Source organism: Populus trichocarpa, chromosome 10, assembly GCF_000002775.5.
Source record: "Populus trichocarpa isolate Nisqually-1 chromosome 10, P.trichocarpa_v4.1, whole genome shotgun sequence".
NCBI classification, from domain to species: domain Eukaryota; kingdom Viridiplantae; phylum Streptophyta; class Magnoliopsida; order Malpighiales; family Salicaceae; genus Populus; species Populus trichocarpa.
The window spans coordinates 21,639,112-21,660,122 of NC_037294.2; the positions used below are offsets into that span (position 1 = coordinate 21,639,112).

General features: G+C 33.2%; 4 protein-coding genes across 7 annotated transcripts; 3 read left to right on the forward strand and 1 right to left on the reverse strand.

Annotated features, from left to right (window-relative positions):
• Positions 1-1,592: 1,592 nt before the first annotated feature.
• On the forward strand, positions 1,593-6,161 carry LOC7491632 (alkaline/neutral invertase E, chloroplastic). Of its 2 annotated transcripts, none has more exons than XM_024610413.2 (7): positions 1,593-1,787; positions 2,446-3,304; positions 3,415-3,583; positions 3,680-3,891; positions 4,376-4,869; positions 4,955-5,003; positions 5,463-6,161. In XM_024610413.2, the coding sequence occupies exons 2-7, from the start codon at positions 2,555-2,557 to the stop codon at positions 5,787-5,789; spliced, it is 2,001 nt and encodes a 666-aa protein (XP_024466181.1). In that variant the 5' UTR covers positions 1,593-1,787; positions 2,446-2,554; the 3' UTR covers positions 5,790-6,161. The 2 variants fall into 2 exon arrangements, with proteins under 2 accessions (XP_024466181.1, XP_002316508.2); XM_002316472.4 differs by having other exon boundaries at positions 2,458-3,304.
• Positions 6,162-8,169: 2,008 nt separating this feature from the next.
• LOC7491631 (serine/threonine-protein kinase D6PKL1) lies at positions 8,170-10,943 on the forward strand. Of its 2 annotated transcripts, XM_024610216.2 has the most exons (3): positions 8,211-8,564; positions 8,646-8,904; positions 9,979-10,943. In XM_024610216.2, exons 1-3 carry the CDS (start codon positions 8,330-8,332, stop codon positions 10,772-10,774), a joined length of 1,290 nt encoding a protein of 429 aa, XP_024465984.1. In that variant the 5' UTR covers positions 8,211-8,329; the 3' UTR covers positions 10,775-10,943. The 2 variants fall into 2 exon arrangements, with proteins under 2 accessions (XP_002316507.3, XP_024465984.1); XM_002316471.4 differs by having other exon boundaries at positions 8,170-8,904.
• Positions 10,944-14,065: 3,122 nt separating this feature from the next.
• LOC7477182 (histidine-containing phosphotransfer protein 2) lies at positions 14,066-16,152 on the forward strand. 2 transcript variants are annotated; one of them, XM_024610069.2, is made up of 6 exons: positions 14,066-14,704; positions 14,786-14,916; positions 15,019-15,087; positions 15,419-15,490; positions 15,603-15,675; positions 15,797-16,152. In XM_024610069.2, exons 1-6 carry the CDS (start codon positions 14,633-14,635, stop codon positions 15,836-15,838), a joined length of 459 nt encoding a protein of 152 aa, XP_024465837.1. In that variant the 5' UTR covers positions 14,066-14,632; the 3' UTR covers positions 15,839-16,152. The 2 variants fall into 2 exon arrangements, with proteins under 2 accessions (XP_024465837.1, XP_024465836.1); XM_024610068.2 differs by having other exon boundaries at positions 14,066-14,916.
• A 1,533-nt stretch (positions 16,153-17,685) lies between these two features.
• Positions 17,686-20,971, reverse strand: LOC7477181 (60S acidic ribosomal protein P2A). The gene is made up of 4 exons (XM_052456555.1): positions 19,659-20,971; positions 19,462-19,571; positions 18,160-18,377; positions 17,686-17,918 (listed from the first exon to the last, which is right to left on the reverse strand). The coding sequence occupies exons 2-4, from the start codon at positions 19,547-19,549 to the stop codon at positions 17,892-17,894; spliced, it is 333 nt and encodes a 110-aa protein (XP_052312515.1). The 5' UTR covers positions 19,550-19,571; positions 19,659-20,971; the 3' UTR covers positions 17,686-17,891.
• Positions 20,972-21,011: the final 40 nt, after the last annotated feature.

The window sequence follows — 21,011 nt, forward strand, 5'->3', positions numbered from 1 at the left end:
CGGCATTTTTTAAAATTAATTGTTTTTACTTTTTAATTATTTTAATGTATTGAAGTTGAAAATAATTTTTAAAAAATAATATAAAAATTATTGTTTTGATATATTTATAAAAAAATTATTTTAAAAAATAAATATTATTATACTTCTCCACATCCATGTAATGCATCTTCAATTTTTAATAATTTTTATTTTTTTATGATTAAGTATTTATGGATGAGTTTTGGCTTGTCTTAAATTTTTATTAAACTCGGTCATCTCATGATTTAAATTAAAATACAGGTTATAAATTGAATAGGCTTGTCTAAATTAACTTTAATCAATTTAAATCAAAAACATTTTAAAATTATTTTTTTAAAAATCAAACAAATATTTTTTAAAAAAATATAAAATTAAATTGGTTTTATTATGAGATTAACTTTTATATAATTTAATTTAGTATTAATGGATTACACTCTTGATTCAATTTATAAGATAAAAATATTCAAATTGTTTATTAAAAATAAATAAACGATTCATTAATTAAAAAAGTGACGATGCCATTGCCAGCTTGTAGTTGCAATAGCATGTCTGGACTGTTTACACACCACATTAATGAAACTCGCTTACCACCATGCATGCAAGATTTTGAAGGGGTTTTCTCAGGGCAAATAATAATAAGAATAATAATAATAATGTACTGGGCTTATTTGATCAAAAAAAATAATAATGTAGTGGGCTTGTGAAGGCCTGGATTGGCTAGTCAACAGTCCACCAACAAGCCTGTAACCATGGTGTTTTTGCTGGGACCACATGAAGATTTTGACTGCACGCGCGGAGGGAATGCTAGTGGCAGGACATTTGACGAGAACCAGGCATTCGCCCTCAACCATATTTCATTATTTCTCAAACTCTGAAAAAATCTGGTTCATTGGATCTATTAATCATTAAAAATCTAATTGAATTTTAATATTTTTATAATTTAATTTAAAATCTAATCTCGGCTCATTTCCAAACTGTCAAAATATTTAAATCTAGATTAAATGAATTGAATTATTAAAAATCAAATTGAATTTTAATATTTTTATAATTTAATTTAAAATTCAATCCCGGTTCATTTCCAAACCGTCCATATATTAACTTACATATCTATATCCATATAAATAATAAAATTCGAACCCGGCTCTTATAATAACATATACAACAAATAAAGTTGAAAGAAAAGAAATAATACAATTTTTTTAAAAATATCTCTCTATTTTTTTCTCAACACGGCGTGTACTTTTCTTCTCCCTAATAATAATGACATCTACAAAAATAGAAATATAAGGAAGCTTGCCATGGTTATTTAAAATTAATATGATTATAATATTTTTAAGTTTAAAGAGTGATAAGATAATATTTATAATTGATTTCTCGAGGATTTTTCTTTTCCTCTAAGGTAATAAAAAATTTAAATTAATTATCCTCAATTACTATAATTAAAAAATGATATAATTTATATAGTTAAAATAATTCATAATCAGTTGCTTCAATTGTTGATTCTTACAATAACGAGGAAAAAAAATCTGAAAATTAACTAACTAAATAACGGACAAAAAAGAAACGTAGGTTGAAGAACTATTTAAGATTTTCTCAGCCGTGCTCAAGTTTACACAAACAACATAAACATTAAACAACCACACAAAGGATTTGACAGTGATTGCTTCTCTCTCTTGTTTCACTTTTAAGCCAAAAGAGAGATATTGCAATATCAAAAACCAGAAAACTCTCGTGCAACTAATTTATTCATTAGCTACAATTTTTTATTGGTAAGCACTTGTTTGATAATTGTCTGTGCATGTTCTGCTATCTGGGTTTGTATTGTTGCCTTGTTCTCTTACTTGTTTTTGTATTTCTTGATCATAAACTGCTAAAAAGGCGAAGACCCATTAAAGTTCAAGCTTGTTTTGTGGTTGTTGAGATTGATTACGTTTAAATATTGATCATTTTGCATGAATTTTGATTCAAGTTTGAATCTTTATATGAGTTTTGTGGAGATGGTTTTGTTTGAGTTATGGGTGAGGTAGAATTATTTTTTTTTTTGGTGGATTTTAGAGAGGTTCATTGTGATTTTTTTTTATTATTATTATTGTAATGGACAAATGGAATGCTTGAAAGGACTCCCTTTTTTAATTTACATGGTGGGCTCCTTAGAAAACTTGGGGAAGAAACAAGATAATGAAACTTTCCTCGGATCACTATGTCTGGGTTTCAAAATGAAAAAAAGAAAAAGAAAAAGAATATTAAGCCGAGCTTGGTTTAAGTTTGTAGGATACTTTTTGCTATTGAGGATAAGGTACTGATGCCATGTAAAGTTCAAGTCTTTTCCTTTGTATGATGCATGTGTTTTAAGATTTTGATGCTAGTTTTGAATTGACGATGGCTGAAATGATAACTATTGCATCACCAGAACACTTTCCAACTTAGTTTATTATCCAGGTATCTCGAGTCAAAGCTGGGTTCTGAGACTCATCCTGATCAAAGGGATTTTAGGTCCAGTGAAGATTATTAATTTTATTTGATAAGCATATTGTTGATGGCAACTACAGAGGCAATCCTGCAAGTTCTGTCTGGGGCTGGTCCTTGCGTTTTTAGCTCTGACCCTTGTTTTCGCAGTTCAGATTTGACATTCTCTTCTAAACTCCACATAAAACGTGTAAAGAAAAGGGCCTCAAGGTGTATGAAAATGTTCGAATGTTCGAATGTTCTGCAGAATGGTATAGGAAACCACTGGTTTAAGGGATTAGGTGATAGAGATCGGTCTGTGAATGCAACGATCAACAGATTGCAGCTTCTGAGGTGCAAAGGCCCTCAGGCAGAAAGAGTTAGTGGTGTAACTGAAGGAGGAAATGGAACATGGTTTGTAGATGGTGCAAATACATTAAACCAGAATGGGGCGGTGACTGGTGAACACACTGACTGTTTTGGAGCTTGGGATGCTCAGCAGTTGACACGGGAAAAGGAGGGTTTTGCATCTAAAGCTGCCCTAAACCAGGAAAAGGAGAGTTTGGCAACTAATGGTGCGGTAGGAACAGGTAGAGATGCCTCTCCCAAGGTCAGTGTAGATCCTATTGAGGAAGAAGCATGGGAGCTGCTGCGGAATTCTATGGTTTATTATTGTGGCAGTCCTATTGGAACGATTGCTGCCAATGATCCTACCAGTTCCAGCGTGTTAAATTATGACCAGGTCTTCATTAGAGACTTCATACCTTCTGGCATTGCTTTTCTTTTGAAGGGAGAATATGATATTGTCCGGAACTTCCTCCTTCATACACTTCAGTTGCAGGTAATTTAATCATTGATTGTGCTAGCCCCTTTTTTTAGCTGTGGGAAGCAGTCATTTTAAGAACTTTTTTGTTTGTTATCTGATTTTCTATAATGACTCCTTTATTGCAGAGTTGGGAGAAAACAATGGACTGTCACAGTCCTGGACAGGGATTGATGCCTGCTAGTTTCAAGGTGCGCACGGTTCGTTTGGATGGTGATGATGATTTTGCGACAGAGGAGGTATTGGATCCTGACTTTGGAGAGGCAGCAATTGGCCGTGTTGCACCAGTTGATTCTGGTAAATTAAATTTCTCACCATCGATTTTCCATTGAATATCAGGTGTTTGATTGCTGACATTGCTGAAATTTTCTTATGTTATCATGCCAATATTAGGATTATGGTGGATTATTTTATTACGTGCATATGGGAAATGCTCTGGTGACCTCTCACTTCAGGAGAGGATTGATGTGCAGACTGGAATTAAGATGATTCTGAGGCTATGTCTTGCTGATGGTTTTGATATGTTTCCAACATTGTTGGTGACAGATGGTTCTTGCATGATAGATCGCCGAATGGGAATTCATGGGCACCCTCTAGAAATCCAGGTAATCAATTGTTGGGTGGTTTTCAGATCATTTAGAAGAGTTATTTTTTTTTTTTGTTAAAATAGCCAGTAATCCATGGAGCAAGGGAGGTTCAATGAAAGAAGGGTCCCTGTGAGAAATTTGGATGTTGCCCATTTTTTTGTCAGGTGACTGTACAAATAGATGTCTTGAACCAATTCTGAAATTATGGAATCAGGATATGTTGACAAAATCAGGAGTAAGAGTTTGTAGGATTTAGTTGGTTGAATCCACTCTTTGGTAAGGCTGTTGGCTTAAATGCTTTTCCAGCTGCAGTTTCAAAGTTCATAAGATGAATTAACTATATCTTCTTGAGTGGTTGAAGGTGCTTGGTTAGTTGAATAGATTAACAATCACCTAGTTCTAATTCTGCCAAGATTCGCTTGTATCAGACTGATGAGGATGCTGAGTCTTGGGAGTGGTTTTCCCAATCTAATTTCTGATATGATGTATTTTTCTCTTGTAGGCACTCTTTTATTCCGCCTTACTTTGTGCAAGGGAGATGCTTGCTCCAGAAGATGGATCAGCTGATCTCATCCGAGCTTTGAACAATCGTCTAGTGGCTCTTTCATTCCATATCAGAGAGTATTATTGGATTGATTTAAGAAAACTAAATGAGATTTACCGTTACAAGACCGAAGAGTACTCATATGATGCAGTCAATAAGTTCAACATTTACCCAGATCAGATTTCTCCCTGGTTGGTGGAATGGATGCCCAACCAAGGAGGCTATCTTATTGGAAACTTGCAACCAGCTCATATGGATTTCCGATTCTTTTCTCTTGGAAATATATGGTCCATTGTTAGTGGTCTTGCAACAAGAGATCAGTCAAATGCGATATTGGATTTCATTGAAGCCAAGTGGTCTGATTTGATAGCAGACATGCCATTGAAGATCTGTTATCCTGCTCTTGAAGGTCAGGAGTGGCAGATTATCACTGGAAGTGATCCTAAGAACACGTAATGCCGCTACCTTACTAAAATTGATCTCATTTTTCACTTTCTTTCTATTTCTTCGAGTCATGAGTTGTTCTGTTTGATGCAGGCCTTGGTCCTATCACAATGCTGGTTCCTGGCCAACTCTTCTCTGGCAGGTTAGTGATGGTAGTGTAGTTTGTTAATCTTTTTACTGGTGAACATTTTAGTGAAAAGTAACAAATAATTAGAGAAGAAAACAAACTCGGTAAAAAGACAGAAATAAGCGACACCAGTGGTACTTTGAGTTTTGGTACACTAGTCATGCTGGTATGGAGTCATAAGAATGCTCGATTGATACTCCTATCTGATATTGTATTTGTCTGTGGGTCATTTGTTAGGCACATACCAGTTTCATACCCTTATCTGTTAGTAATGTCCCTCTGGATGACCATTACCATTGTTTGTCCATTATGTATGCTTTTTTCTTTTCTTCAGAGTCCATTTTACATGCTTGGTGCTTTACAAGTTGCGAAGGGGTTTTGATAGCTTTATGAATAAGCAGGCCAGCTGAATGTTATGGCATTGGTTAGTAGAACTAGGACATATAATTTTAACATGTATAATACTCCTTTCAGCTGACAGCTGCATGCATAAAGATGAATAGACCAGAACTTGCTGCAAGAGCGGTCGAGATTGCTGAGAAACGCATATCACGTGACAAATGGCCTGAATATTATGACACCAAAAAAGCAAGGTTCATTGGAAAACAAGCACATCTGTTCCAGACATGGTCAATTGCTGGGTACCTTGTGGCTAAGCTCTTGCTTGCAGACCCAAGTGCAGCCCGGATGCTCGTGATGGATGAGGATCCTGAGCTTGTCAGCGCCTTCTCCTGCATGATCAGTACTCACCCAAGGAGAAATCGTGGACAGAAGAATTCGAAAAAGACATTCATGGTGTAAATTACTGAGCTGTCTCTACGGAACTACAGAACCAGGGCACTTGTTCTCTTGATTCGAGAACTAATTATCAAAGTGCCTATTGGTACCAATAATGAATTGGTTTACAAAGTATAATATAAGTAATCAAACATCTTCTAATTCATTTGGACGAACAAGGTGAAATTTCAATCCCACCTTATTTTATGTACCGTAGTATTGATCTAGTAAAAATCATGTAAATAAATATGGAGATATAGGATAATACTTGAAACCCTTGATGTGGATGGGACTTTGGTGATTGAATTTGCTTGTAACTTTTACATTATTTCTGTTTTCTTGAGAAACTGTAAGAGAAACAGATACATATATTGAAGTTAATTAACTTTTACACTAGTTAATTATATTCAGATGATCTAGGGCAAGGTGTGTCATCCTCTCATAAAATTGTTAAGCAAGCATTACATATATTGTAAGGTATTCTGCTAATCCTACTGGAACTGACTTGTGGAATACTTGTAATGTTGAAACTTTCCAATTTGCTGGAGATGGAGCTATATTGCCTCATGCAGATATCACTGTGCAAAGGATACAGGTTGGAAATGAACATTTAAATGCATGATATGTAGTTCAGCTTCTCTAGATCCCGAAAGATGACAATTGACAGATGCCCTTATCAGTACTGTCTTGACTCTGACAACTGCGGTTTTTTCAAATCCAATCGATTGTGTTTGGGAACGTGGTGTAAACTGTATTTCTAAAAATTTTGAATTTATTTTATTTGTTTAAAATAAAAAAAATTATATTTTCAAATTTTTTTTGATGTGCTGATGTCAAAACTAATTTAAAAAAAATAAAAAATATATTATTTTAATATATTTATAAGTAAAAAACATTTTAAACCGCCATCACTATTTCAATCTCAAACAGCCCTTCAACTGTGTTTCAACAGGAGACCATGAGTAAGAAGAAGCTATTTGATTTAGTCTGTGTGTCAACATGCTCTAATTTGTCTTCATTAGTGGGATAATTTTTCAACTGCTGTCATTTTTCTTTAGGCCACAGGATGACCTGCTTACATTCCACCTCTTAGCTCAATTTTATGCAAACCAGAAAAAGAAGGTCGGGTGAAGCCATCAATGCTTGCTGGTCAGACTACGATTTTGTTAGCGAGCCGATTTGTGTCTTCATCATCCATTAAGCAGTAAAAAGTGTCATTGTTACAGGCTCATTATATTGTCAACCACGTCCAAAGTTCCTGAAGCAGGAGGAGCCTGCTTGAACATCATATTTTCCACCTCTGTTGAAGCAATGATAAGTGCTAACATTGAATTTTGACTCTCCATAATGTGGTGAAAGATTATATAGGGTGGGCAAGGACTCAAGAAACAGTTCTTTCTACTGTAAATAATGCTCTTGAATTGTAGATCCCACAATTTTATTTTTTCTGGGAGAAAAACAAATGGGGACAAAAGGCTAAAAAAAGAAAATTCAACTAGAAGGGAGATCAACTTTACTAGATTCAAAGGAGCTTTTTGGTTTCTCTTGGCCTCATGTCCTACAGCTAAACAAAGAGGAGGCCTGATTTAGTTGGCAATTATGGTAGGAATCATTATAACTCAAGAATGTAATTACTCCAACAACAGTGTAAAAGAGCAAAAAGTTATTACTAAACAATTCATTGGCCTCTCTTTTCCTTTGATTAAATACATAATGCTTAGTGTATTCCAATAAATTTTGCAAATTGTAAAATTTTTAACCAAAAAAAGTTGTTTTTTTTTAATTAATGTGGGCATCCGGTTTAACTTGCGCGCACCTCGACTAATATCATGGGCCCTGAAGTTAACGATCATGTAAACCTCTAATGGTCATCATATTAGCAACAACAAAACTCAAATCTGAGACCATATGAAAAGCAAATCTTTTAATCTCAAACTCTTATCACTAAAACAAATTATTTCTCAGTTCAAGAACTATCCTAAACTAAACAATAACCAAATACAATGTTACCTTAGTTTTTTTGTTTTTTTGACAAGAATTTATCTTCATGGTTTAAAATATAGTTATAAAACCTTATCTTAATGGGTTAATATGATGATTCCACGACTTAGCTTGCTTGATATGAATTTTACTTTGAATTAGTTTTTTTATTAAAATAATATTGTTTTTATTTTTTTAAAAATCAATGAAATTATAAAAAAATTAGTTTAATCTATTATTATCCGGCTAATTCAACCCTGTTCTTATAATGATGATTTAAACATGCCAACAACATATATAAAAAAATTAATGCCACGTTAGCGATCTCAATACATTGGAATTATTTTTTAAGCACATAAACTAAGGTTAATGGAATATAAAAAATTATTTAAGCTGAATTTGGAATCCAGCTATAGTACCCTACATGGGACCCATCCCTCTCTAAAGAAGTCACGTGGCCCAAACCCATTTTTCCGGCCCATACTTCCCTCCTCCATTCCCTTCAAAACCTCAACTCTCTCTCTCTCCACACCCTCATTCCCAAACCCCAGTTGTCTGATCCACTTCCAACCACCATTCTCTCCATGACCACCACGGCGGCCTCCACCATGGAACCAAGCGCGGAAGATCTAACCGATGATCTTGATAATCTTAGTTTCACTTCCACCACCACTGCTGTTGAGACAAGACACAGCACAAGTTCAGGGTCCGAAACCACGTGGACTACCTCAACCTCGAGCCTCATGTCAAACTCCTGCAAGCCCCATCATCCACCCCAATGTGATGAATGCTGGCATGCAATTCAACGTGAAAACTGCGGTAACTCACCCTTAACCCTAGCTGATTTACGCTTTGTCCACAAATTAGGAAGTGGTGACATAGGGAGTGTGTATCTTGTAGTGCTCAAGGAAGGCAATGAGTGTCTTTTTGCTGCCAAAGTCATGGACAAAAAAGAAATGGCTACTAGGAACAAAGACAGTAGGGCTAGAATCGAGAGGGAGATATTGGAAATGTTGGAGCACCCATTTTTGCCTCCATTGTATGCCACACTGGACTCACCTAGGTGGTCGTGTTTGCTAACGGAGTTTTGTCCTGGTGGTGACCTCCATGTCCTCCGGCAAAGGCAACCGGATAGACGTTTCGATGAAGCTGCCGTCCGGTATGTATGACCAATGCATGCATGTATACATCCACTTAATATCATACCATGTTCGTGTTCGGCTGGCAAGGGAAATAATTTGAGTGGTTGCATTTGGCGAAAAAGATACAAAATTCGTGCATGATGAGAAATGATGGATAATCATAGTGGGGTTAAGTTTACTAATTGTATAAACCGTTGATTGCCTGTAGGGTCAGTGGGTAAATCCATGTGCATTCGGGTGCAGCCATTGATGTTGTGTGGACCATGGAACTTTTGGTGCGTGTCCCGTGCACTAGATCATAATTAATAGAAGGCATGGCATTCATGAATTCATAAAAAGGAGTAAAAATTAGATCTCCCTTAATCCATGGCATGTTCCAGCTCATCATTTTTCTGGTTCTTGTCTAGTCAGAGAGTCCCAGGATATCATTTCAAGAATCAAATTCAGCTTTCCCCCCCCATATCTTGCTTTAACTTTTCCTTTTTTAATATAATACCTTCATCCGATTTTCTACTTTATTATTGTTGTTGTTTTTAATCATTAAATCAGATTAACTTTTTTATTTTTGTCTTAAGTTTGGTTAAAATAAAATAGACGGATACCAAAAAAATATAAAAAACATTTGGATAAAAAATCAACATTAAATAAATTTTCTGAAATAATTTAATTTAGAGTGAGCATATAAAATATTAAAAACAAAAATTTATATTCTAAAATAGTAATTAAACGCACAATAATAATAATATTATTAATGATATCATTACTTAATAAAAAGGTTCAGCAAATATTTAGTTTAATAATTTTATTTTATTTTTGTTTGAATTTGAAGTCTTGATATATCTTATAATCTTATTTATAAAAATATTTTACATTGAAAACAACAAAAATATAATTGATTTTTTTATAATTAATACATAAGGAGGTTGAGAGAACTATCCGTTTTCTCTCTCTCTTTTTTTAATTAAAAAGAATATATAATTACTTGTGCATTCTCGTAACATGATATATAATAGTGATAATCTTTATAATTAGTTGTAGAATACTTATGTATATCATTAATTAATTAATTAACTAATTTTTGTTGCTTTAAGGTTTTATGCATCAGAAGTTGTGGCTGCACTTGAATACCTACACATGATGGGAATCGTCTATCGTGACATCAAGCCTGAAAATGTTCTTATAAGATCAGACGGTCACATAATGCTTACAGATTTTGATCTCTCCTTAAAAGATGACAACTCAACATCAACAGCTCAGATTATTTCTGATCAAAACCCACCAATCACATCATCGACAAGTGATTACCCCTCTGATACATCTCAGTTTGCCACATCATCATGCATTCTGCCCAATTGCATTGTGCCAGCTGTCTCTTGCCTCCAACCATGTAGAAAACGCAAGAAGAAATTCAATCAACGTGGGACCCTCGAGATTGTAGCAGAGCCAATAGACGTCCGGTCCATGTCATTCGTTGGGACCCACGAGTACTTGGCACCTGAGATCGTTTCCGGCGAGGGACACGGCAGTGCAGTGGATTGGTGGACCTTAGGCATATTCATATTTGAAATGTTCTATGGTGTTACGCCGTTTAAAGGGACGGACCATGAGTTAACCCTGGCTAATGTCGTGGCTCGAGCCCTTGAGTTCCCCAAGGAACCATCGGTCCCAGTCTTCGCCAAGGATTTGATCACACAACTTCTCATCAAGGATCCTACAAGACGACTGGGCTCTACAATGGGAGCTACTGCGATTAAGCATCATCATTTTTTTGAAGAGATAAATTGGGCATTGTTAAGGTGTAAAACTCCACCTTATATCCCTCAGCCATTCACTTATAAAAACTTCATTGCCACCAATCATGGGAACAATTCTATAGAACATTATTAGTAAGAGGATATTTTATTTTATTTTATTTTCATTTTTATTAGGGGAGAAAAGATGTGAAGAAGGAGCCGAATTTGATTAAATGAAAATATATTTTAGGGCTCCTAGAAATGTAATTGTTCTTCAAATTGTTTATATGAAAACTTTTGAGGAAAGCATGCCTTGGATACCACATTGAAGAGTAGTCCCACTTGTTCCTTTAATTTTGTTTTTTATTGCCTTTTGATTGAAAATTGTTGTCTTAATTCTGAACAAATCCTTACACCCAGTTGCGTAGTTATTGCAATCGATCAATTTTATAAAGATTGACAGTTTTTTTTTTTTTTGGTGTGACTGCCTAAAGAATTTATGTCGATAAAATTCTTTAATGTTTTTTTAAATATATTATTTTTTAAAAAATAATATCATTCTAATCTCTTGATAATTCACGTCAACCTAATTGACTTATAACCCAAACCTAACCCAAACCTTGTATAAGGTCCATCATTAGAATAAGTTTTAGAGTATATTACGATTAAGGTTGCTATTTAAAATATTTTTTATTTTAAAATATATTAAAATAATATTTTTTTATTTTTAAAATTTATTTTTTAACATTAGTACATCAAAATCGTGTAATAGCTAGCAGGTTATTTAGAAAGGAATGCATATGGAGTGGGTGCCTTTAGCTCTGGTTTGTTTTTCTGTTTTAAAAGTATTTTTGAAAAAATTTAAAATTTTTTTATTTTAAATTAATTTTTTTTTTGTATTTTTAAACCATTTCGATGCGCTGATATCAAAAATAATTTTTAAAAAATAATAAAAAAAATTATTTTGATATATTTCTTAATAAAAAACACTTTAAAAACATAAACCAGAATCATATTCTCAAAGAATCTCTTAATCTGATTATGGTTCTCAAATTTGGGTTTTGTATTTCCTCGTGCAAAAACAAATCACACCATGTGCATTGTTTTGATTACGTTAGGAAGAGGAGTAGTAGCAGTTCATTGAAATTAATCATCGGTGTTTGATTTATTTTTCTATTTTATCATACAGAGGTATATTAAGTTGGGTTTTTTATATCTAGTTTATTATGTAAAATGGTATGACAAATATACTATTTATTTATTTATTATTATAGTAATTTGAAGTTATTAAACTTGATTTGTTTTATAACCTGAACTTGACTCGGTTAATTTAAAGTGGTGTCGTTTAAATTGTTTGGAATTAATTTTTTACTATAACTGAATTTAATTTTAATGTTATATTTGAATTTAATTAATAAATTAATTAATTCATATTTATAAAAAAGTTAAAATTTAATTCATTTTATTTTCTATATTAATCTAATTATTTTCATTTTATTTCTTTAAATGTCTGTAAAACAAAAGATAAGTGGAAAGGCATTTTGAAAAAACTAGTTTTAACATTGAATCTTATTTATTTGGAATTGTAAATTAGAGGAGTTGAACTTTTATTTATTTTTATGATATTTTTTTAAATAAAATTAAAATGATATATATTTTTTTTTTAAATCAAACCAGTTGTCATTTGTTTTTTACCGGATTATGGGTTAACCCAGGTCTACTCCCACTCTATCTAATTTAAAAAAAAACATGTTAGATTAGATCCTAGGTTAAAGAATTGATCTATTCGACTTAGCTGGATATAATAATACTATAAAAACTATTTTTGAAGACTTAGCTGGATTTAATAATACTATAAAAACTATTTTTGGAGGATAACTTTGCTTTAATAGGACATTTTATGTTTAAGTTTTTTTATTACAGCTGGACGCACGCTTAGAAAGAAACACCGTCTACGATTGGGCTTGGATTGGCGGCTCGTATAACTGAGGTAATACTGGGCCGCGCAGGCCCGTGCTTTTAGCTGTACATGGAAATGGCAATATTTAACTATGGTCCTCATATTTGTCGAAACTCTCATTCATAGTCTCTACTGTATTAGGTTATTTTTATACCGTTGGTTGAACGAGAAAACTTCAATGTATTCGTAATAAACAACGAATTTGATGAGTTTTGATCCCACATCGCTCGAAAATAGTCATTCCAAGTGATTGATCATGTCTCATTTTCTCTATTTATTAAGAAATTTCTTATATATTTACAATAAAGTATAAAAAACGATGGATTGATTTGAACATGTATTGCTTGAAAGCAATTATCACTTTTATTGACTCATTTTTCAAAATTAATTTTCATTTATTATAATTACCATCATATTCATTCTTTTCCTCGTAGAAGACTTTTACATCTCTTAACTCTTTTCATTTTTATTTTTTTTTACTATATTGATTGAATGAGAAATCTTCAACATATTTTTAATAAAAAGACGAAATAAATAATCTCTAATCTCATATTACGTACTAGGAAATAGTTATTTCAAATGATTTGTCTTGTAACATAGATATATGATGGTGGACCACATGCATTACTTGAAAACAATTATCTTTATTAACTCATTTTTCAATATTAAATTCCTTTGATTGCAATTACCCCAAATCCATCAATTCATTTTTTTTTCACTTCAAATGATTTGATCATGCCTCTTCTTTAACTCTTTTTCTTTATATATAATTATTTTTATACATACTAGTTAAGTAAGTGATTTTTACTATATAATAAACGATAAAATTAAGAAGTTTTGATCCCGCATCGCTTAGAAACAATTTCTTTCAAATGATTGATCATGTTTTAATTATTATTTTTAACTAGAAGTTATTTGTATATTTATAATAAATGACAAAAAAATAAGTTTTGTCTTTAAAATAGTTATTATTGTTATCGACAGTTATAATTGTTATTGACTTGTTTTTTATAATTGATTTTCAATTATCGATTGAGTGGATAATTTTTAACTTATTCATAATAAACAACAATATTAATGAGTTTTGATCACGTATTGCTCGGAAACGGTTTATTCCAAATGATTTTTATAATTTTAAAATAATACTCTGTATTTTAGTTTATATTTTATACTAACCCTTAATAAATAAATGTTCTTAATTGCCATTTTCCTCTTTTCTAATGCAGTAAAAAAAACCTATAATTAGAAGTTATTTGTATATTAATAAGAGTTTTGTTTTCAAAATAGTTATTATCATTATCGACAGTTATTATTGTTATTGACTTGTTTTTTAAAACTAATTTTTAATTATCGGTTGAGTGAATAATTTTTAACTTATTCATAATAAACAATAATAGTAATGAGTTTTGATCACGCATCGCTCGTAAACGGTTTATTCCAAATAATTTTAAAATAATATTCCTATTTTAGTTTCTACTTTATACTAACCCTTAATAAATAAATGTTCTTAATTGCCATTTTCCTCTTTTCTAATGCAGTAAAAAAAGCCTATAATTAAGAAGTATTATCAATTCTTTTTACTAACAAAAACCACTTCCATTTAAAGCAACAAACCCTTTTCCATTGCTAATTAATTGCTGCAGTAATTGAAAGTAGATTGATTATACATGTCAAGAGCACCCTAATCCTTTGACACAAAAATCATCACACGCACAATCCTTTGCTATTTCTTGCCAAATATGCAGATATGTCTTGCTTCATTTCAGATTTTGAGCGAGTCCATAACGCCTGTTTTGCCAGCACAGAAACACGCGAGAAAGTTCCACCACTTTTTGTCTTTGCCTTAACCATGGTTTTTTTTCACGTTATACAGCTCTGTCTTTATCTCTAAAATTGCATGCAAACTCAGACACAGTTACTCCTTGAACTACCTATATAAACCCCCCTTATGTTACCTTTCATGCACCGCTCCTCGCTAAGATTCTCTCTCTCTCTCTCTCTCTCAATTTCTCTTTGTTGTTCTTTTGTGGGGCTAGCTTCTTCTCTTCAGCAATGACAGGCTTGGCAGCTCTTGAAGCTCTCACTGAGAAGCTGTACGACTTCATTCAGTCCATGGAAGATGATGTCTGTTTTTTTGTCTTCTTGGTACATTTTTATGTGTTTTTGACTGTCATTATGTTTATCAATTATCTTCTTTGCTTGCAGGGAATTGTGGACCATCATTTCAAAGATTGTTACAACTTGAAGGAGGCCAATGGACCCTTCCTGTTTATTGAGCTTCTTCCTACTTACATATCTGATTCTGAAACCACCTTAGAGGAGATGACTACCGAATTGTACGGTTGAATCTCATGCACATGCATGCAATGATTGTTCTTTCAGTTTATCTAAATGAGGTCTTTTTTTGTGTTTTATTACTGATTATAATTTTCTTACAGGGATCAGCCTCTTGTGGACTTCAAACATCTCGAACAACTATGCATCAAGCTTAAAGGAGGGACCTCATGGTGATATAATTTATTCCCTATCAATCCATTTATTGATTAGATCTAGCTTGCGTTGCATTAATTAATCATTATGAAACATGTTTAAGAATTTTTTGATTCCTTAATTTGTTTTTATCTGTTAGAAACAATCGTCTCGGCGTGCTTTGTGTGAAATGATGGAATTGCCTAATGAAAATTTTGATAGATAGTTGATTTGAATGCCTTTAATAGAACAACCTAGCTTATGCATTTTCCGGTGCTGGGTCGGTTGTGTTTAATCATGGCTAATAACAGTCATCATGCTTATTATAATTATTTAGACTCACTTGCTCTGTTCAATTTGGTGTTGCAGCCTTGGTGCATGCCGGGTGGCGACTTCTTGTGGCGAATTTCGTCAGGCTGCTATTGCCAGAAACAAGGATGAGTATGAAATCATTAAAATTATGCTCCTAATGCAGTTTTTATTTGAAATTTCAATAGATATTAGTTACCATATCTGTCAGCCACTCACTTGTTGTACATTATCTGATTTGTAGCTGCCTCCTGAGGTTGGAGGTGATCAAAGGTGATTTTTTCATTCTGCATAATAAATTGGAGGCTTTCCTTGAGGTAACAGATATGATATTAGTTTGAGTTTGTGGATTTTCAGCACTTTATTCGACGTAGAAAGTTATCAATGACTTTTTGAATTAGTAATGGTTGTTGTTCCTCTGGGATTTCTCTGATGCAGCTGGAAAGGAGGATTGTGACCAATGACTACCAAGGTTGCTGAAAAGCACAATCTGGTGATTTTTCTGTTCTGCTATGCTCTGCGGACCGTGTTTCCGAGTTTTCAATAATGAAAGCTGAAACTTAGTTTGCAGTCTGTTTAGAACTGTCAGATATCATTTCTAGTCCTGTTTGAACTTTCAGTTGTTGTTTGATGTCATGTATGTTTCCCTGGAATTATTGTGGGCATCTTTCTCTACCCTACGGGGGGAGTTCTGGAGCCACCAGTAATTTGCAGCGAACCTCTATGTTTCTCCTTCATTTGCTGTTCTGAACAAAGAAAACGGGAAGATTTATTCTCTCCTCTAGTGGTTTTTATTATGCGGTTGTTTGGATTGTTTATTGTCTTTTGGCTGATTTCTGGCCTCGAAGATCTAAGGCCGACAACAAATTCACCAGAAAAGCTGTCCTGGACAAAAGTCTTACAGGTTGATGTTATGGTTAGAGGAACAATCCCAGAAGTTTATTCACTGGGGGTAATAGTTAAATGTAATGTTAAAAACTGGTTATCATGTTTAGGACAGATCAAGCAATGGTTTGAGAACACCATCTCCTAAAGTTGTCATCCTGCTAGCCTTAACAGGATAGACAAAACCTTTATTTTGTCATCTTTTGGCAACCTACTCGTGTTTCTATGAAGAAAGACTGGACACACGAGAGGGATTTCTCACCTTATTTTCATTTTCCCGAAACTCCTCTGTGCCAAAACCATGGAGAATTGTCCCAGGTATAGTAGAAGCTCCTAGCCAGAACAAATCTCAAGTCGTTACAATTAGACCTATTCCGCCATTGATCTTGTCATGGCAATTAGACCTCGTTACAATTACCATTAAGCTTACCATGGCAATTATAACTTATTACCACAAGCCGTCAATTTGTTTAAGATCTGAAACTTTTCTAATCCATTTAGAACATGAACAAAGAAAGAAAAAAAAGGGTGGTAGTCCGAAGAACATCTGAACACTTTAATTTGGACACTGAAGAAGGCTGGGCGATAGACTAGGCTAACTCACTGCCATAATTTAAGCTTTTGGCTCCATAGGTGGAACTGTGTATTTAGTTATTTGGGAGGGGAGGAGAGAAAGAACGCATGCAATGGGGATTGGATTCTGTTTGTCGGAGGTTTGAAAATCTATGAAAGGACATCTAAGACCATAGAAGAATTCAACAAGGTCCATTACAGCTACCACTAAGACCTTTCAAAAACCTATGTTTCTGACCAGATTAGACTGTTCAAAGTAATTTTTTTTTTTTTTTGTTACAGGCTGTTCAAAGTAATCTGATTCATACAGAACACAACTAAGACCTTTCAAAAACTTAAACAGGTTTCTGGCCAGATTAGACTGTTCAAAGTAATCTGAATCATACAGAACACGATGCACCCTGAAACTCTAAACAATATCAGTGACCAATGAGTGTTTCAACTCACAGTAATGAACAATTACAGGACCGCTGGTCAGTTTAAGTTTTGCCATGGGCTTGAAAGAAAGGGCTGCTACCATGACTTCGGTAAAATAAAAGGAGCTTATGCCGCAGAAAGATACAAAGCCGCATGTTCATAGTGATTAGACAGCATAGCATTTAAAGAGCAATGCATTTGCTGCCCCAAAAAGGTATAAAGTGGTGCCTTGTTATAGTTCATTGAATATTCTGAAAATCAAGAGTTGATTACTGGTATATGTCATCATTCTCATGAACAGGCAACATCCTAAATTATATTTTGGTGCTGCCATTTTATAATTGTCGTGGGACTAGACCAACAGCATCTCTCGAAACAATCCAAAAAGAGATCAGATTGATAAATTTTCACAGGAGTTCTGCCATTTTTGTGTGAACTGTAGCCGTTCATGCTATACCTCAACCGAAATTTTAATCTTTGATAAAAAGATAACGTACAAAAGGAATCCACAGTTAAAATCTCAGATTTTTCTAGCACATCTAGGGTTTTCTAGTCTCAAAAAAAGAAAATGCTCATAACCTGCATCCTGTAGAAGTAATGTTCTAAAGCTGTACTACAGCTGATCTGAAGAATAAAGTTTTTCTGATATCATAGTTCCTCAATCAAAGAGACTGAAGCCCAGATCCTGCAAGGAATGAAACATAAGGAACATCAGTGCACTAGCAATTAAATAATATTTGCATGCATAACAATAACCAGATGATCTACATGATGAACCGACTAGACATGAATGCACGAATAGAAAGGAGGTACCAGATCAAAAGAATTGAAAATAGAGATGGAGTGGAATAAAAAAAAAATATTCAGCAAAACAATTAGCTACTTGTAAATCTAGTAATCTGGCCTTAAGAAGGATGTTGACTTACATCATCTGTATCCTCTTTCTCCTCTACCTTCTCCTCTTTTGTCTCAGCAGCAGCAGGAGCAGCAGCGCCATCAGCTGGAGCAGCCGCTGCAACAACTGCGCCACCACCACAAGGCACAGAAGCTAATTTCTCCCTTCCAGCAGCAATAAGCTCAGTTATATCCTTATCCTTAACTTGAGACAAGAGTAGCTCAATCTTATCATCAGCTTCAGCACCAACTGCAAACCATATTTCAAAGCATTCAAAACCTGAAAAAGCCTAATTATTTCCATAAACGTCCATTTTGTCCTGAGTTTTGGCTTTTGTGACTGAAAATTCACATTTTGTTTTTCCTTTCAAAAAGAAAGGAGAAAGAATTCAGATAGTACTATACAAAATTAATCAAAAAGATACACCCAATTAAAAAAAAAAGATTCAAATTAAGAAAAATAGAATTAAAGATACAAGTATAAAAAACAAGTTTAATAAGAAACGAGGATATTTTCAAGTAATATGATATTTTTTTATTTGAAAATGTATTAAAATAATATATATATCATTTTTAACATTAGTTCATTAAAATTATTCAGAATATACTTAAAACTATCAATTTTATATATTTTCATATAAAAAAATATTTTTAAAATATAAAAACAAACTCTAAGCATGAGGTAATCCGCTACATAACCCAGATTAAGATTCAATTCAGAGTAGAACACAAGCATACAAATCAGTCCTATTGACCTTAAAATCAAGTTTCTTCGGACGGCACAATCTCCGTATCCCTTGTGTCAAAACACAAAAGCCACAAAAATCCTTCCATACAATATTCTCTATCTAGCACAAAACATACATTACTTTCAGAACCTAAATCCCTTACAGTTAGATATATTCAAAGCACAAATCAGAAAAAAAAAGATGAACCAACAACACAACCCGTTTTTATGCCTAATTTAGTAGGCAAATCAACAGGCACGCATCCAATCTAAACTTTTCATGCCATAACACACAACATCAACACACATTATAGCATATCACATACAACATTGTGAAAAAAACTAGCTAATCCCCTGTTTTTTTATCCCAAACAGGGAAAAAAAACTTTAACATAATTTATAATGGGTTTTTAATTTTCTGGTCATTCTTTTATTCCCCGGAATAATATCATCCAAACTGAACACAAGATTAATTTTTTAAAAATCCCAAGATTTCTTATTACTTGCCTTTCAAGATTTCTTCTTTAAAAAAAAACAAAAAAACAAGAAAACAAAGATTTCATCTTTCAAGCCAAAAAGAAAAATATAAACAATAAAGAGCATATACCAGAGGCAAGAATCTTCTTGATATCTTCAGCAGAAGGGCTATTGTTGCCACCCAAAACAGCCAACAAGAAAGCAGCAACAGTCTTCATTGTTTCTTTCTTTCCTTTTCCTCTAGATTTCAACAAAGGCAAACAAATTAGAGTATGATACAATAAGGGTTTGCCGTATTGCAAAGTAAAAGGCAGAGAAAGATTTTACCTTTGAGGGTTTTTTCTTTGATCTTCAGAGAAAGAAGAAAACCGTGTGAAAGTTAGGGTTTTGATGGGGTGTTAATAGAGTCAGGGTTAGGGTTTTATGATGCCTGGTTAGTCGTTTAAAGTAACTTCCTTTGCACGTTTCCGCTATGCACAAGGACATGGGTTTTTTTTTTTTTAATTTGTGTCATCAATGCTAATTTTAATTAACAAATATTATTCTTGAATTCCCATTTCAAGCATCTCATGGAATTAAAAAAAAAATTATATGCTGAATAAATGAATCTCATAAATTAAATTATTAAACTTTTTATGAAAATAAATAGTAGAAATTAAAAAGTCGAAATAAATTATTTTATTGCATATGAATCTAATTTATTAATCATTTGTAGTTAAAGTAAATTTGAATGAAATTACAGTTAAACCTCTATAAATTAATATCCATGATAGCATGAAAACTTTTTAATTAAGATATCATTTAAATTTTAAATTTAAGTTGATATAAAATAAAAATATTATTTAATCGAGATTACTAATTTATTGAATATTAATATAAATTAATTACACTTGCAAGATGAGGCTTGACATTTGTTCCATGAGTTTCTTCTCCAATCCATGCTCCTAGTTTCTTGCCATAAGTGCATTTGGCTTAGATACAATGATGCATCAAAATCAAATAATGCTTAATCACATTCTTCGTTGATCTCTCACCTGGCGATGATCTGCACAAGCCATGTCCTTTTGAACTTCCTCGTTGTGATCTCCTTTCCTTGAGAGATCTTTGCAGGACGATGTAACAGAGATTCAGCAACGATCTATTCAAACATCCACCACAACACTGACATTCCTCCTCACCTCCTCCGTGATCACCTTCTTTATCGTGTCTCTTGAGTTTTTATCTTCCAAGCTTTTGAACAGGCTGCGTTTTCTTGTAAGAACGAAGAAAATCTGTACGTGGACTTGTGTGTAATGTTTGGGGAAGACAAGCTACAGCTAGCCATATAGAATTTGCAATTCCAGAGACTAAAAGGAGTTAATTCAAAGGCTAACGCGTTCGTTTTACCTGTCCTAGCCCCAGATATGAAGCATACAAATCATTTTGAGTACTTTCGTGACTTCGGGATCCAGAGAAGAATACGAGAATATAATATAGTCATGCAAGAAAAATGAGATTTTCTATATATCTATATATTTACCTGCTATTCGTTTAGATATTTTTTTAAAAAAAAAATTATATACATAGACCATTTCAACACGTTTTCATAGTTAAAAAAATTATAAGTGAAAATAAAATAAAAATTATGTGTATATAAATATAAATATATATATATATATATATATATATATATGTAATCAA

Coding starts and splice junctions, on each gene's coding strand:
- LOC7477182 (XM_024610068.2), top strand. CDS start 14,633: ATGACAGGCTTGGCAGCTCTTGAAGCTCTCACTGAGAAGCTGTACGAC. Junction 15,088..15,418: donor CTTAAAGGAGGGACCTCATG/GTGATATAATTT, acceptor TTGGTGTTGCAG/CCTTGGTGCATGCCGGGTGG. Junction 15,676..15,796: donor AATTGGAGGCTTTCCTTGAG/GTAACAGATATG, acceptor TCTCTGATGCAG/CTGGAAAGGAGGATTGTGAC.
- LOC7491631 (XM_002316471.4), top strand. CDS start 8,330: ATGACCACCACGGCGGCCTCCACCATGGAACCAAGCGCGGAAGATCTA. Junction 8,905..9,978: donor TTCGATGAAGCTGCCGTCCG/GTATGTATGACC, acceptor TGTTGCTTTAAG/GTTTTATGCATCAGAAGTTG.
- LOC7477181 (XM_052456555.1), bottom strand. CDS start 19,549: ATGAAGACTGTTGCTGCTTTCTTGTTGGCTGTTTTGGGTGGCAACAAT. Junction 18,378..19,461: donor CAAGAAGATTCTTGCCTCTG/GTATATGCTCTT, acceptor TATGGTTTGCAG/TTGGTGCTGAAGCTGATGAT. Junction 17,919..18,159: donor AGAAAGAGGATACAGATGAT/GTAAGTCAACAT, acceptor CATTCCTTGCAG/GATCTGGGCTTCAGTCTCTT.
- LOC7491632 (XM_024610413.2), top strand. CDS start 2,555: ATGGCAACTACAGAGGCAATCCTGCAAGTTCTGTCTGGGGCTGGTCCT. Junction 3,305..3,414: donor TTCATACACTTCAGTTGCAG/GTAATTTAATCA, acceptor CCTTTATTGCAG/AGTTGGGAGAAAACAATGGA. Junction 5,004..5,462: donor GGCCAACTCTTCTCTGGCAG/GTTAGTGATGGT, acceptor TACTCCTTTCAG/CTGACAGCTGCATGCATAAA.